The sequence below is a fragment of the Camelus ferus genome, chromosome 16, assembly GCF_009834535.1.
Source record: "Camelus ferus isolate YT-003-E chromosome 16, BCGSAC_Cfer_1.0, whole genome shotgun sequence".
NCBI classification, from domain to species: Eukaryota; Metazoa; Chordata; class Mammalia; order Artiodactyla; family Camelidae; genus Camelus; species Camelus ferus.
In genome coordinates, this window is record NC_045711.1 from 17,740,668 (window position 1) to 17,757,906 (window position 17,239).

The window sequence follows — 17,239 nt, forward strand, 5'->3', positions numbered from 1 at the left end:
GGCCGGGGGGACGACCCCTGGGTCTCTGGCATCTCGTGAAGGCTCTGGTCACCTCCCGCCGCGCCCTCTCTTTGCCCACTTCCAGCTGGGCCTCTGTCCTCTCCCTGGTGCCCGGCTCCCCCGGCTCCCCAGGCCCCCCAGGCCCCACCCCTGCTCCCTGCCTGCAGTCCCCACCTTGCTCCCCGGGTACTGGTGGCCTCAGAACCTGCGTGTGTGTGTCCCCAGATCATTCCTGCAAGGCTGGGAAAGTGTCCTTTCCTACATCTGCCCCTGGCGGGTCCCTGCTGTGCTGTGGCGCTGTGCACAGCGGTGAGGCCCTGGGAGCCGGACACTCGCCCCAAGTGCAGAGAAGAAAGTGAAAGGCAGTGTCCAAACGAACCACAGGAAACACAGGCAGCTTGGTCATTCCAAGCAAGCGGCAGCCGCTCCAGGCACATAGCAGGGCGCTCCGGGGAAGCAGCAGGCCTCACCCACAGCTCAGAGACCGACAGGCAAGCAGGCACGTGGAGGGCGCAGCGCTAGGGTGCAGGGTGGATGGAGAGGTTAGGGGTTGCTAATGGAAGGGGACCACCAAGCCTGCCTGACAAGGACTGGCCTATTTCCTCCTCCGCTGGCTTGGCAGCCCTCAGCTCAGGCCAGGCCGCCTTCTCAGCCTCCGAAATCAGAATCCCCAGCTCTCAGGGTGCCCTCAGCCCAGCAGATCCCCAAGGGTCGCCATCCTGGATGGTGACACCACGCGGGGCCAGTCCCGACGGGGGCTGGATAGACTCTGAGCTCTGTCAGCAGAAAGCGGGGTAACAGTGGCCGCAGGACCCCATGCTGCCGGGTCTTTAAACACAGATATGTCGCGCAGAGAGCCCCCTGTGAACGCAGCTCACTAAGTGAGCACACGTGGAGTTCTGTTCTGCTGCTTAAAATGCTGACTGCTAAGTTTAGGGACCTCATCCTTTCTGTTCTGTCTCAAGTTTCATTCCTCTGTAATACAAATGCTTCTGCTGTAAAGCAGTATCTACGTTCTCAGAAAACTTCATGTTCTCTGAAATTACACCCAGATACAATAACAGGACTTATGTGAAAACGGGGTTAGGGCCGACCACTCAAAACCTACAAAATGCTGTAACCAGAGCTCTGACAAAAAGAATGACTTGCAGCACCTAGGCAGGCAGGTCAGCGGGGCTGGAGGTTGCCTCGGTGCATTTTAAAAATGTACCCAAAACGTCTAATGGACACTGGCAAGACTGTAACTAGAGCAAGGCTGGTAGGTGCCAAGACAAGGCAGATGACAGCGGAGTTCCGAGCGGGGCCTGTTCCCAGGCTGGCGGCACACGCCCAGCGGGCAGTCTGGCCGAGCCTGGCGGGCTGGGGCGCAGCTTTCTGACGGAGAGGCCCAGGCATGGCAGCGTTTTGCTCCTGTTGGTCCTGGGAGCCCCGAGGCCCTCCAGCTGCACAGCTGTCAAGCCCTGGGCTTCTCTGTCTCCTTGCTGAAGCTGGGGACGCCAGCCTCACTGTCCCAGCTCCGTACCCCGGGGCAGAATCCCAGATGAGCCACACCACAAGGCTCTGCATTGTACCGACGTCCCTCCCCTGCTCTCCCGTCACCCGGAGGAAGCAGGCCGGTCCATACGGAGGTGTACCACCAATGTGCCTGGTGAACCCTTGATTCCCGCATCACCCCCGTGCACCGCCCGCTGAGCCGTGTGCTCCTCACCGCAGAGACTCTGCCTTAGTACCGTGCATCCAGAACACCTAACCCTGGGCCAGCAGGCCAACGGTGAGGAAGGGCCCACGTTTCTGAGAAAGGAACAGGACGCTGGGCTCTCGGCACACACACACGCTGCACACCGTCCTGGCAGCACTGAACAAAACAAGCTGTGGGTGTGTGGTTGCACCCCCAGCTTCAGCTGAGAGCTCACAAGGGCCCTCTCTGCAACAGGGACTTTCTCATGCTCAACAGCTGGTTGCTTCACACCGAGTTAACGGGGCTTATAAACACTGTCTGGAACAGAAGAAGAAACAGAAACTCTGCAGGGCACCGTGTCTATTAAAGAAACAGCACAAAAAGCTTCCCCCACAGAAAGCTGAAGACCCAGACGACTCCACTGATGAGCTGCAGCAAGAGCAGGAGAAACCAATAAAACCACTTCCACACAAAAAGAACTGTTTGGCTCTATTTATATGATGATCTGCACGTGGGGAGAAGTCTCTGTGCTGCCGTTTGTGGTAAATGTTGGGGGCAGCCTGTCTCGTCTCTACAGCCTGACCTCGTCAGGGCCCTGGCCTGTGGGGCCGCCTGCGGCCAGGACACCACCTGCCCAGCCACCAGGCAGCAGGCCGCCAGAGCCGGCCTTTCCGCTGAGCTCTGAGGAGGCCCGGACCCTCAGCCACCCTGGCCCCTGGGGGTTCTCGTCTCCTCCTGCAGTCAGACCTGCCTGCATCCCGGCGGCGGCCTGACCGGGGCCCGGGCTGAGCCCACAGGTGCAGGCGGTAGGAGCGATGCCGCCGTCCTTCCCAGTCACCCAGGGCCAGCAGCAGAAGGGACGGCTGGCAGCCCTCCCCACCCGCGTGCGAGAGGACGCTGTCCAGAGTGGCCTGACAGAGACTCGCCCCCTGGAGACTGAGGGCGGGGCGGGACCAGGCCCCCGGGTCACCTCTCAGGCTGTTCTTTGACCCAGCTCACATGTTGGTCTCCTGTATCGGATGGGAGCTGGGGGCAGCCCAAGGCTGCTGGGCTCCGGACGCTGAAGCCCTCCAGTGAAGCAGGACCCCTGAGAGAAAAGGCCACTGCCTGCACCTGGACCAGAGAAGAAGGACACCTGCTGTCCCCTCGCCTCACAGAAGTACCCTCCCGGGGCTGGGGCTGAAACGCACCACGCTCCAGGTACAGCGCCGGGAGCGCGGCGGCCACCGCGTGCACAGGCGAGCAGCGGGCAGGGACACGCGGCAGCAGGGCGCCCGTGCCCGTGATGCTGGCCCTGGCTGCCTGGCCGTCCCAGCGTCCGCCGCGCTCCTCCGTGGTGACCCTTGCCCCTGTGTCAGCAGTGGGTCCCCTGTGGGCCGCTCTGCGTCTCTGGGAGTATCTTGGCTCTCATCAGGCTTCACCAGTGAGTTTTATCACCTACAGCCTATTCTTGCCTGGACCAGTTATTACTATGACAGCTGCCAAATGATGATCCGCTTAACTCAGCTATTCCGACTCATTAATTAGACGGTATTCTTCTGGAAGCAAGAGTTCTTCCAAGTCACTATTCAAAACAAAACAAAACAAAACACCTCTCCTAGCTCTGCTCATTGCGAGGGCCTGGAAGAAATGATGGCCAGCAGCAGTGAGCACACCCACCCTGGTCTTGGCTTCAGAATACCGTTCTCCACAGAAAGGAGACGGGGCACCTTGGGAAATGGCTGGTGCCAAAACTAGACAACACAATGGGAGCCTGTGCCAGAAGTAAGGAAGTGCTCAAACTGACGAGGAGCTCAAACAGAAGTGAACTAGAATGGACTCCCACTCGCCAACTCTGGGCATCAAAATGAATAAAGGAATGGATTATAACACACTGAATGAAAATAAAATTCCTTAACTTAAGCCCACTGGCATTTGAAACAATAGTTTAAGGAAGAGCAGGGAAAAGGTAAACCTCTTCTCTACAGAAGAATGCTGACTAGGAAGGTGGAAGGAATGAGAAACAGTAAAATTACCATTTTACATGGTAATCGCTGATCCAGGCGAGAAGCGGCCAACAGGGAAACCACACCTTTACGGCGATGAATGCTGGCAGACACAGCCACAGCCACAGCCTCGGGGTGAGACCCAACACAACAGCACCGGGACAGACGCACCCTGCGTGCCTCTGCGGGCGGCGGGCTGACGTGGACACGGTGTCACGGAGACAGCTTCCCACCAAGAATGTCCATCCTGACTCTACCCACAAGGAAACAACCAAAGCCAAAGTAAGGCACCGTCTTGAAACAGACTGGGGAAGAGAGACTGAGAAACGCTTCCAGATTAAAGAAAACTAAAGGAGCATATGAAGTGCACGCATGATCTTTTACTGGAAACTGGATTTAAAAAAACTTTAAAGACCATGATCGGGTTAGGTGGGACGTCTAAGGAGCCTGTACTGTGTCAGTGCTAGAGCTCCTGGGTGCAGCTGTGTGTGTGTGTAAAACACAGACAGCAAATGTAGCAAAACATGAACACGGGAACTTGTATCAGTTTTGCAACATAGAAATTGTGGGAAAAATACGCTAGTTCAGAATGACTTATTCTCTCTGAAACTACAAACCACATGAGATTGGTCAAATGGATACAAACGTACACACACACGTCCAGGTACAGATGCACAAACATATATACATACGTATGTTTCTTTTAGTAGCTGGGACTTTTTAAAGGTTACAGAATGAATGCAGAGTGTGTGTGTGTGTGTGTGTGTGTGTGTGTACGTAAGGGCACACACTGCATTCATTTTGTAATTTTTAAAAAGTCCCAGCTACGACAAACTCCATGCCAGGTGATTTCTGAAAATGCGCACGCTGGGAGCTATGCACGCCTCTGCAGCGCTGCTGACGTCTCCTCGCTGGTTTTGGCAAAGCCGGTCTGGATCCCCCCCCCCAACTCCTGCTCGGCCCCCCTCGGGCTCTCACTCGTCCCCTCTTTGTGCTGACGACACCCTCCATGGGCTTCTTGGGTCTCAGCAGCAAGCTCGTCCCTCCCTATCAGGGCAGGTCCCACCAGCACACACGCGTGTGCACGCACACGCAGACATGCACACACTGCCCTCTCCTCGATGTGTCACAAGCTGGTAACTAGACCACCTACTGGAGATAATGGGGGAACAGCATGAGCCCTGCTGATAATGGAGAAGGAAAGGTGACCTTAAACAAATTAAAAATAATTAAGAAAACACCTGCAAGCAGGCAGAGAGCTGCAAAGGAACCCCGGGTACCTCCCAGGAGGAGTGCTGAGAAAAGTAGGAAGAGTCGGCAGGTAAGGCGCATCCCAGGCAGAGAGAACGGCATGTGCAAAGGCCTGGCTCCGTAAGTCAGGAACTGAGGGGGTCCGGGAGCAGGGCAGAGAGCGAAAGGAGGCAAGGGCGGGGTGAGGCTGGAGGAGGGACGGGGCCAGTGCGAGGCGGGCGTCCCAAGGCGCTGGGAGCATCAGGTCCAGGAAGGAGGTGCAGTCAGGTTTCCATCTGAGAACGGCTGCCGCTGGGCGGAGGGTGGCTGAAGGGCAGGAGGGAGGCTGAGAGCCCGGGTCCTGGAGCAGCGGATGTGGCGGGGGAGTGGAGATGGGAGCCCAGAGAAGTGGCTGCTGGAGGGTTCAGGAAGTGCTGCTGACAGGACGTGCTCTGCGATGCCTTTCCACAGAGCTTCACTGTCTGCACACGCTGGTGTTGGAGTCAGCGCTGGAAAGCAAGACGTCATACAGAAAGCTGCTCTGGGAAGTTTGTGGGGGCAGGGCTGGACAAACCAGGCAGTAAACCGGAGAAGGGGGGCTGAGAGCGGGCGAGGAGCTGGTCTGTGCTGAACAGCCCAGGGGCTGGAGGATCAGACGATGCTGCGCTGGCAGCATCAGGACCGGTGGGGTCCAGAGCCAGAACCGTGGAGGACGCAGGGCCCCAGACGCCACCACGGACTGCCCAGCTCCACCTGAGGCAACGCTGTCCCAAAGCCCCCATGTCTCCAGGATGGCGCCCCACCAGCCACCCAGAAATCTGGGGTCACCCTGCACTCTTCCTCTCCCTGAAGCCCAGCATCCTACTGAGTCAGCAGGTCCCCTGAACCTGTCCCCGCGGTCCCGCCCTCCAGCCACGGGCACGCCCCTCAGTCCACGGGTCCAGAGACCCCCGCCGACCGCCCGGGCTGACGAGGCCTGCGGGTCTCACACTCTGGGCTCAGCCCGCCTGGCCCTGACCCGCCCCGGCTCTGGTCCTCGCTCGCTGCCTGTACTTCCAGGGCCCGTGTCCGCGGCTCTGCTTGGCTCCGTGGCTTTACCGGTGGCCCCTCTGCTCTGAACTTGGCCAGACATCTCGGCTGGCATCGCACACTGGTCTCCCCTGGGGGAGGACTTCAGATTTCATGCATCTCAAATACCTCTCGATTGTACCTGCATCTCCAGAGCCTCTGCCCCAGTCATGCCTTCTTCCTCGTCGCCTGGATGGCAGCAGGCCACCCTCCGTGATCTTGTCCTCTCCAGCCCACCCCCCTGCTGTCCCCCACAGTAGCTGTTTTATGATACAAACCTGATCACAGCAAACCCCTGATTAAAATCCTACCCTGGACTTCCAGGTCCCACCCAATTGTCACCTCCCAGAAAATCCCCTTTAGATGACAGTAGAAAAACAAAAGAGGAAATAAATTCATAACCATCCCCAAAATGCAAGTGGAAGGTGACATCCAGCAAACCAGAGACCTTGATGAGTTTCTAGAACCCAGGTGGCAGACAGGATCATGAGGAATGGGGCCTGGAGCCTTAAACTGGAAACAGGGATGACCAGGAAGAGAGGCTACAGGCTGGCTGACAGCAGGTACCAGAACGGAGCAGAGGTCAAGGGAAACTGCCTGCTGGCCGGCCTGCGGGCGGCCTCTCCCGCCCAGCCAGTGTCCCCCACCTCCCACAGAGCTGGGCACGCACCCCTCCTGCTCCCACCCTCTCCCCAGGCTGGAGCCTGACCCAGAGCCGGAGGACAGGGCCGGGGAAGAGGTTTGGATCCGTATACTCTGCCACAGCAAGAATCCGAACCATGTGAATCCAAAAAGTTCTCAAGATCGACTGAAAAAAATTTAACCTTAAATCCAAAGTGAAAATATAAATGCTAAAATTAAAAAAGAAGAAGAAGAAGGGGAAGAAAAAGTCAAGGACCCTTCCAGGGAGAATGAGAAGCTGAGGTGCCGGGACCTCGCAGGTAAGAGAACGTTTGGGAGATGAGCTCAGTCACGGAGGGGACCCACCTTCCCCTCGAGCATCCCAGAAGGAAGAGCCAGAGCAGATGGGGACAAGGAAGCAATCCAGGAGAGGAAATACTCTAGAAAAACCATTTTTAAACATCTCAGAGCTGAAGACAGACCTGAGCCTTCAGACTGGAGAGGTTCCCCTCCTGGTGCCATCGCCAAATGAAGGGGAAAAGCTGAAACTCAAGTTTTAGACCCGACCTCATGGCATTTCAGGACGCCAGGCAGAAGCAAGTGACCCCAACGGCTTCCAGGGGAAACGCGAGTTACGAAGGAGAACCCCACCCACGGCGGACCTCTCGAGCCACACGGGGTGTTCCCACAAGTGCCGTCGGGCTCCTGGGCCCACGTCCAGCCAAACCACCGAGCATGTGGGAGAAATCTAGACACTTCTGGCACGTAAGAGCCCGAGTCCTGAAAGAACCACCGAAGGCCGACATACAAACAAACAAACGTGGGCTCCCAGAGGACGGAAGAAGGAAACGGGGAATGTGAGACCCGGTCGGGCGGCCCCAAGACTGTGATGCAGGGGCCGCTGCGGGACCTGCCAGGAGCACCGTCTCCCCGAGAGGACGGCTTTGGTGACCCGAGTCCTACTTCCGCGTCCTGGCCGATGAGAAGCACACGGCTCCAACACCACAGACGCCGTTTCTCGGCTTCCGCTCTGAGACGTCCAGGAAACTTTACGACAGTTCCAGAATAAAACGCAGGCACTCTTGACCCTGACGGCGCAGGAGGGAGCCCGCGGCAGCCGCACAGGGAGGGCGCGACTTTTCCTTGTTTTCCTGGATGGACAACAGCCACTGCCTGCAAGTGATGGGATCAGATGCAGAGGCTGAAACAGGAACCCCAGGAGGAAAACCAAAATGTAGCAAGAGCTGGAAGGAGCGGGCGGGAAGGGCTTGGGGAGGCAGGTCAGTGGGTGCTGTTTAAGGATGGTGGCTCGAGCCCGGGTGTCACCAGAGGGGCGTGACCCTTGGAACCGGCCTGGGGCTGCCCCTCAGGGAACCCCAGCACCGGCCTTCCAGAAGCAGCGCTGCCCCCTCCCACAGCCCCGGCTGGGTTAGCCGCCGGCCGCGAGCCCGGGCCCGGGGCGTCTGTTCCCGCTTTCATTCTTTCAAAGAAGGGACGCTTGCTCTTCGCCGCTAAGCCTGTCAGCCTCTGCGCGAGCACGGTGAATGGCTTCCCCAGCGGGGAAGGACCGCAGGGCGGGGCCGGGGAGGTGGGGCCTCAGTCCCCTGCACCTGAGGAAAGAGGGGGCGGGGGAGATGCCCAGGGCGGAGCAGCTGTAAGCCACGCCCTCGGGCAGAGGAGCCGCGCCTCCTCCCTCGGCCACGATGCCCCATGCTGTCCTGGGGCACCAGGAGGGTCCCGACCACGGTCCTCTGGTGTCCTCACTCGTCCGCTCGAGAGGGGACCACTCACCATGGGGAGTTCTGGATGGCCGCAGGTGGCAGCCTCTCCCTCCCACTGTCACACAAAGGCTCCCGGGACGACAGGCTCCCCAGGCCTGGCTGTGTGCCCCTGGGCAGACAACCCTCTGAGCCTTGCTTTCCCCACCTGCAGAGTCGGAAGGTCACGGCATCGTTGTCATAAGAAGAGCACATAGGGGCCCAGACCCAGAAAAGGGCGAGTGGTGGCCGCCCACGACCGTGGTACAAGGTTTGGGGACCGGAGCAGCAGGCACACCACTGCTCACACCCGTCCCCGCGGCTGCACCTGTGCTGTGACCGCGGCCAAGAGAGGACAGTGAGGTCGAGGCTGGGTCCCACAGGGTCCCAGGTCACCTGCCGTGTGAAAAGCTCTCTCTCCAAGTGACCAAAGGCAGCCCCGGGCTTTCCAGGGCTCTGCGCCCACTCGGCGGGGACCCACGGCAGGCCCACTCCCCCGCACGCAGGCTGCGGACTCATCTGCAGAGGGGCTTCTGGTCACCGCGCCAGCTCCGGGCCAGGGCCCCAGGGCAGGCCTCAGGTGGCCAGGGGGACCCTCCTTCCCCAATGCCCACCTCCTCCCCGCTCTACGGCTCCCAGGTGCTCCTGGACGACCCTTCAGCTGGGTGGCCTCTACCCCCAGCGAGGGCCCAGGACCTCCGGGCACACCCAGACTGGAGAGCGGCTCTAGGGGAGCAGGAGAGGGCTGGGGGCTCCCAGCAGGACCTGGTTGGGAGCTGCTGGAAGACGTGTGTGACAAGGCCCAAGAAGGACCCTGAGATTCTACCGAAAGGGGGCCTTGCAGGGGTGACCTGACAGGAGCGGTTCAGTGGCGCCATGGTGACATCAGAGGTGGAGGCAGTGACACCGGAAGATGTGTTGGAGGAGTTTCCTGGGGAGGAAACGCAGGACGGGGCCGGTGCTGGGGGAGGGGCATACGAACGGTGGCTTCCTGAGGCCCCTGGAACAAGGCGCCACACACTTGAGTGCGGGCTCAGAGTGCTCGCACCCCCAGTCCTGGAGGCCAGAGGCCCGAAACACAGGCAGGCCCGCGTTCCCTCCGAGGCTCTGGGAGAACCAGTTCCAGTCCCCTTCCAGCTTCTGGGGCCGCCCAGCGTCCCCTGGCTGTGGCCGCGTCCCTCCTGCCTCTGCCTCATCGTCACACGCCGCCTCCTTCCTCTCCACAGCTACTTACACAGACGAGATTGCACCTTGGGGCCAGCGGAGCACCCTGGGTGAGCCACTGTCCCTGAGATCCCCGTGGGGGGATGTCCGTCTGTCTCCCACGTGAGGCGGGGACTCGAGCGTGGACGGCTTTCTGGGCCACCATTCACCCTCATGGATGAGTTCATCTGGAAGAGGAAGCGGCACTGACCCAGAAGGGGGCCCCCAGGCGGGGCTCCTTGGGGAGGCGGCAGGGGCACCCAGAGCTGACACCTCCTTTCCCAGCTTGTGTCAAAACAAAACAACAGCACAGATGCATTTTGTCATGTGGGAAGGGTAGCTCAAATTTTAAGAAAGAAAGAGCTCTGGAAAAAACACCCCCAATCCTCTGCCAACACCCTGCAGTCCCATCACCTAGGAGGGGCTGAGGAGAGGCCACCCTGCCACCCAAGGCGCAGTCCTGCTAAGAAGTCCCCAGTCCCACCGTCCCAGAGAGGACCTGAGAGGCCCCGGGAAGATGCCTCCACCTGCCAAAGGGGGTGGGAAGGTGAGCGGGAGAGGGTCCACTGACAGGGGACAGACAGACAGACATGCCCCACCCTCCATTCTGCTGACCATCCAGCCATCCCAACAGCCGCCTCCGGCTCCACCAGACACTCGGCGCCCAGTGCTGGGGGATCAGGGTCTTGTGTGGGGAGTGGCGGACAGAAGCGACCACACAGCCCCCCTCACCGCCCCCTGCATGGCCCGGGGTGTGGTGCCCAGGGAACAAGATCAGATTAGGGAGGAAGGAGGAAGTGCTCCTGCCGGTAGTGGCCTGCCGGGGAAGTGAGCAGCTGTGGGCAGACACACCCACCCCGCATACCCCGCCAGCTGGGGGGCCACCCCTCCCTGCCCGCGTCAGGGCACCACTGGGACTGGACCCTCTGTCCAGGCAGCATCACCAGCTGCACGGACTTGAACTTGAGTTAGAGGTCTTTCTTCTGTGTGGTCACCCCTCTCTAAGGCCAAGGAGATGGGAGCAGACACGCCTCCCCTCCACCTCCATCCTCCCAAAGTTCTGACTTTTTTTTAGCATCTCCTCCGACTCCTCTCTCCTCCTGCACTGTACCCTTCCCTGCCTTGGCAACTGGGTGGCCGGTGCGGCTGTGGGCTCCGTGGCCTTGCACTCAGAGCCTTGGAGCAACTACAAACACCGAGGCTAAGTCCAAGCACTGTTCTTGCCCAGCTAAGAGGCGTGCCTAAGCACCTGGCCCCTGTTCCCTGGCTCACCCCCGGTTACTGCTGCCTTAATAGGGGAGACACCCGCTCCCAGACACTCTTCCAACTTCACTCCCACCGACCCGTGACCTGAGTGAGAGCTGCCTGGCCCAGGTCAGCAAAGAAGGGTGCCTCCAGGTTCCCTGACTCCCCAAGGTCCTCAGACTTCGGTGGGACCAGAAGTCCCTGGTTACCTACTGATACTGGGACCCACACACACCCCACTCCAGAGATTCTGATTCAGGAGGGCCTGGTGGGGTCCTGTAATCTGCACTGAGCCTGCTCATGGGGCTGGAAGTGCTGAAACAGCTGTGGGAAGAGGGCCTGCCAACGGGCTCCAGAACCCTCCCACCCGTGAGGGTGGGCTTGGCCGGGGCGCGAGGTGGGGGGCTGTCAGATGCCGTACCTTCTGGGGATGGGGACTTGGGGCTGCTCACACACACCTCCTCCAGGCCTCTGACCTCCCGGGGGCAGGCCAGGAGGGCAGGGATGGGACCTGCCCTCCGCCTCCCCCACCCCCCGCCCTTAGCAAATGCAAAGAAGTCAGGGGCCTGTGACTCAGGTTTCTTTCCCCTTAACACATCCACACCCACACCCATGTTTCTTAGGACCCCACCCAGCACACACCAGGACAAGAACTAACAGAGTCAAACTTTTACGGGACTTCCTGCTCCAGTAATTCCACTGAGCTGAGGTCTCTCTGGACCTCTGCCCAGGCAACCCCACGGGGCTTCTGTCTGCTGGGCAACTTGGGCCAGGGCTGCTGACTGCCTGCTGGGGGCCATGGAGTAACCAACACGAGGACCAGGAGGCAGGAAACGGAGACAGTGCCAAGCCACCCCAGGCCTCGGCAATCCCTGTGACACCTGATGGGACGCCGGAGGCCTCCTGGTCGCCAGCCAAGGGCAGCAGGAAAGGCTGGGACACGCAGCTGAGGCTCACAGCCTGCGAGCAGGGGGTCCTGCTCCCGCTGGGACCCAGGACACACACCACAGGAACGAGGCTCAACACATCAGCTGGGCTGACGGGCTCTGGGAGCCTTCTTGCCATCAGTTGCCTCAGACACATTTACCTTACAACCAATTCACTGCAGGCAGGATCCACTTCCAGAAACATCAGCACACTTTCTGCCCACATCCCAACACTGACGCCACACACAGCCCTGCTGGCACACTGACAGCACGCGGGAACGCGGGGCCAGCTCTGAGTCCAAGTCCTGCTCCCACACCACTCCATCCTTCCAGAGGCCAGGTCCTGAGCCACCAGCCCCTCGCCTACAGGACGCAGGTAACGGTCCCTACCTTTGGAATTACTGCAGGGTTAAAGGATATAAGTTTAATACAATGCGTCTCACAGAGCTGGCACTCAGGAGATTAATTCCTTCCTCTCCCTCCTACTCCTGTGACTCAGTTCCCCTGTCTCAGTTCTAAATCCAAAGAGATCCCAAGTTTACCCAATTCAGAAAAGCCAAGGGGCCCTGGCGCCAGAGAGAGTTAAGTACTTCTCATCGGCCCTCAATGATACTCTAGCTCTCAGGTTCTCCGCTACTACTGGGGCTCCACTCCCCTGGCTGGCTCCACCCCCCGAATCCTAAATCAGATTCTGAGTGTGGGAGAAAGAGCAGACCCCCAAGTTCTTCAGTTTCCTGAAATCCTAGCGGCACTTTCCCAGCCGGCTGGGACAGGCTGGCAGTGGATAAACGTTACACAACGCACGAGGCTCTCAGGCTGTGGGTCCTGGCGAGCCAGGAAGCACTTTAACTCTCTTTAAGTATAAGGGGGTGGTTACAGTCCTCACTAGGCACGCAGCATTCCCCAAAATTAACTGGCACCTCCCCGGGGTCGGCAGGTACATCCTGATGTTGGGCGTAAAGTAATGTCATTCTGCCCAAGCGGGTCCCAGCATCCAAAGTTGCCCCAGAGCCTCCCTGGCCCAGAACCCCAGCGCTTGGCCGAGCGGAGGGGATGCGATCACCAGCCTGTGCGCCTGGCCTCCTTCCGCCCGCTCGGCGGCGCTTTCCCGAAGCTGCACCGCGGGGATGGCGCCCAGAGCTGCATCCCGGAGCCCCAGAGCTGCCCCTCCTGGGGCTCCCTTCAGGAGATGCTCGTCCCGGCCGCCGAGAGGGTCGGGCTGGCCCGGAGCACGTGGGTCGGGAGGCCTCTCGTCCAGGTGCGGGCGGGAGCTCGCGCGCCCCGCGCCTCCGCCGGGAGGGTCTGGGTTCCCGGGGGCGGCAGCAGGTCAGGGCGCCTCACCTGAGCGGGACGCGCACGGCCAGGTACCTATCGACAGCCACGGCCAGGAGGCTGAAGATGGAGCTCTGCGTGAGCACCAGCACGAAGCAGGCGAGGAACAGGCAGCTGTGTAAGTCGGTGCAGAAGCCCAGGCTGATGGTGACGGCGAAGGGGATGGCGAACAGCCCCACGGCCATGTCGGCCGCCGCCAGGGACACCAGGAAGTAGTTGGTGGGCGTCTGCAGCGCGCTCGAGGCGCCCACCGCCGCGCACACCAGCACGTTGCCGGCCACCGACAGCGCGGCCAGCGCCAGCTCCAGCGCCACGTACAGCGCGTCCTGCGCCTCCAGCTTGGGCTCGGCCCCGCCGGGCTGGCCGGAGCGTCCGGACCGCGCGTCTCCCGCCGCGTCTGAGCCCGGGACTCGCGCTCGGCCAGGCGGCCGGGCTGCCGGGCGGGGCGGCGCGGCGCGGGGGCGGCGCGCATTGGCTGTGCCCGCCCGCGTCCGCCCGCGTCCGCCCGCGGCGCCGCCCCCTCCGCCCAGCCGCCGCGGGCTCGGCGGCTCTCGGCGGCGCGGGGTCGGGCCGTAGCGTCCCCGTGGCGCCCCCCGGCCGGGTCGCGGTCTCCAGCGCTTCTCGCGCCCAACTCGCTGTCCGAGCGCTCGCCCCGTCCTGCGGCCGGGAGCTGGGGCGGGGGTCGGGATCGGACCTGCCGGGGCGCCCGCCCGTCCCCGCGAGCCCCTGGGGCTCAGAACCCACACCGCGGGGCGCCGACCTGCAGCCTTGCGGGCTCCCCCACCGGACCCCGTGGACCGCGCTGGACCAGCAGGGCTCGCCTGCAGAGGACCGGGTGCCGCGAGGAGGCAGCGAGGAGCCCGAACTCGCGGCCGCCTCGGGCCACTCGTTCCGACCTCGCCCGTTCCTCGGGCCGGGCACCCGACGGCCAGACCACCTCGGGATCGCGCCGCGCCGCGCCCTCATCCCTGCACCCGCGCCGGCCTCCCCGCCGCCGGCTCAGCCCCCTACTCGCCGATCTGCCTGTCCCACGTCCTCACTTCCTCGCTCGTCCCCTAGCCCCCAACGCCTGTGCTCCTCAGCCCCCTGCTCCCCTTCACGCCCACCCCGGGTCGGCTCCGGCTCCCCAGTCCTCACACGTGCCTCAACCTGAACTCCAAAATCTTTCCCCTGCAGCCCCAGTGCCTTCTGCGTGCCCTGCCTGCACATCCGCCCGGAGAGCCCGGCCCGAGCCAGCAGGTCCAAAACCAAGCTCATCTTCAGCTCTGTCCAGACCCGTTCCCCGCCTCCCCGACTCTGGGACTCGGTTACTGACCTTACAGCACTCCCCTCGCCCCGCCTCACCCACCCTGGGAGGTGGGCTGATTCCCCGCTCCGTCCTTGCCCACAGCCAAATCCCTACGTGCTGCGATTCTGCGTCCAGAGCTTCCTTCTCTCCCCCGACAAAGTCGCCCCAGCTGGTCCCTGACCCCCGCTGGCACCCACCATCCCTCCCTCATCTCTGCCCCAGGACCCGACACCAGACACTGCTCCATGAGGCTCTGCACCCGACACTCACATCCAAGAATACATAGGCCATGCCAGTCCCTCACCCCACATCCTTTGCTGGCAGCCACCAGACAAGGTGCTTAAAGAGAGTGTTAGGCAACAGGAAAAGATGCTTGTAAAATACTGTTAAGCAAACAGTCGGACATGGAGGTGACTGCTAAAGGGCAGAGGGCTTCCTTTTGGGGTGATGAAGATTTTCTAAATGCAGGGAGGGCTGCCTAGCTCTGTGGATATACCAAACAGCTACAAAGTCAAACACTGGGAATGAATGGGTGGAATGGTGTGTGAAGCTGCAGTAACAACAGAGCCCCTCAGCCTCCACCCGACAGGCGTGACCTGTGTCACCTGCCTGTGTGTCAGCAGAAGCACTCACACTGGATGTCCCGGCTGTGGGAGGCGACGACAGGGGACCTTCTCTATTTTCCACGTGGTTTTGTTACTTCTGTGATGAGAAACTTGACCTTTTTGTTGAAAGGAATTCCACGCCCTGGCTAAGCTCAGGTGTCATGATCTCTGCCACCCACGCCCATGGCACTGGACGCAAACTACTGTTCCTCGCAGAGGACACAGTGGAATGCCGGAGAGATCAAAGGACTTGTCCAAGTGCACTTCCTTGGGGTGGGGGGAGGGGAGAGAGTTCGGGAGGCTTCCTGGGCAAAACTGGGCGATGGGGGGGGGGGCACGAGGTGGGCAGCCGTGCCAGGCAGAGGTGGCAGCAAGGGGCCAGCTCAGGGACAGCCATGCCCAGGAGAGGAGAGACAGGATGGCCCGACCAGGGAAGGATTCAGTCGCCAGGTTGGGTGTCCTGCTGTGTGTCCAGTCACCGCTGTGAGGGCTTCCTGCATGCCCTGGGGTCTCTGGGCACAGCTCCAGCACCTGTTGTACCTGGAATCCCCAGGTCCCCTTCCCAGAGCCCAACCTCCTTCAAGAAATCTTCCCCAAATCGCCTGAGCAGGAAGGGTCCCCCGTGCCAGGCTGTGCCCTCCCCGCCACGCACTGAGTTCAACGTGACTGGTATCCACCCCCCAACACCGCCAGCAGAGCCTCCTCCTCTCTGTCCCCTCCCACTGCCACCCCCCCAGCACAGCACCCTTCCCACCGTCCCCTCTCCATCAAGTCGACATGAAACGACTGAGTTATCGCAACTCTTGTCAGCCCCAGTCTGGAACTCATGCTGGGGATCTGAACTGGACTCATGGGGCCCACGGGGGTGGCAGTATTGACAGCAGGCAGTTATTGCTGAGGAAATGAAGAAGGGAGGGTGGAGTCTGGAGGACCAGGAGGTTTGGTCTTGAAAGCAAGGTGAGCGCAGCCAACAGAGCCCAGTCTCAGCAGCAGAGAACACTGGGTTGAGCCTCGACTCTGAGGCTGGCCTGGACAAGGTAACTGATTTTTCTGAGTCCCCGTTTCTTGTGTATAAGACGGAACAAAATACCTACCTGAGCAGGGGTCAGGCTGAAAAGGGGCAGGAGGAGCCACCTGCCATGGGATCACCTGTAGGATCCAGTCTTCTTGAAAACTATTGCAGTGATGGAAGCATTTGAATAGATTAGGATTAGAGCCATAGAACCCTGAGCGGGTCCTAATTGTTGAAAGTGGAAGGGTACATTCAACTGTGAACCAGTTGACCCTCTGTGGCCCGATTCCAGATGGCTGGTCCCAACCTCCCACCTCCCACCCCTGCTGCATCCTGCCGTGCTGCCAGAGCAGAATCCAGGTGGCATCCAGATGGTCCCAGAGTAGGTGCAGCACTCAGAATGTCATCAAAGACCCAGGCGCTCTCTCTTTGGGCTCTGCCATCTTTTATCCTAAACTTATTGCTTCATGGTCACAAAAAGGCTGCCACAGCTGCACACATCACCTGCTCATGCAACCACATTGAAAGCAGAAGGGGACAGCCTCCCTGTTGTTTATCATGGGGGCAAAGTCCTTATCCAAATGATAAGGGAATTTAAAATGGCACACTAGAAAAAATTCACTTAACAAAAAAGAAGGTAGTAGTGGAGGAACAGAGGAACAAAAAAGGTGTAAGAGATAAAGCAAACAGCAAAGTGGTAGATGCAAATCCTGCCTTATCAGTATACCATCAAATGTAATGGATTAAACATTCTAATTAAAAGGCAGATAATGGTAGAATGGATTTTAGAAACTAGATTCAAACATATACTGTGTACCAGAGACACACTTTAGATTCAAAAACACAAAGATATTGAAAGAAAAGGATGAAAAAAGATTTACCAAGCAAAGAGTAAACAAAAGAGAACTGGAGTGGCCACAGTATTATCACACAAAATAGACTTTCAGAAAGAAGTTGTTACTAGAGACAGCTAAGAATATTTTATACTGATAAGAGAGTCAATCCATTATAAATATATATTCACCTAATAATGGAGCCGCAGAATACATAAAGCAAAAGTTGTCAGAAACGAAAGGCGAAAGAGACCGTTCAATGTAATAGTTGCAGACTTCACTACTCCAGTTTCAGTAACGGCTAGGACGACTAGACAACTAGACAGAAGATCTCTATGGAAACAGAAGGCCTGAATGACACTGTGAACAACTATACCTGAAGGACACTGCAGAACCTCTACCCAGCAACAGCAGAACACACATTTTTCTTGAGGGCACATGTGACATTCCTCAAGG

At 59.7% G+C, this 17,239-nt stretch overlaps 1 protein-coding gene across 1 annotated transcript in view; it reads right to left on the reverse strand.

Moving 5' to 3' along the window:
• ADORA2B (adenosine A2b receptor) overlaps nt 1-14,011 on the reverse strand; it is a 19,894-nt gene extending 5,883 nt beyond the window's left edge. Inside the window, exons 1-2 of the mRNA XM_032498230.1 lie at nt 13,830-14,011; nt 13,055-13,702 (exon numbers count right to left, since the gene is read on the reverse strand). Coding sequence (XP_032354121.1) covers nt 13,055-13,702; nt 13,830-14,011 — 830 coding nt within the window. The remainder of the gene's footprint in view (nt 1-13,054; nt 13,703-13,829) is intronic.
• Between the last annotated feature and the right edge of the window lie 3,228 nt (nt 14,012-17,239).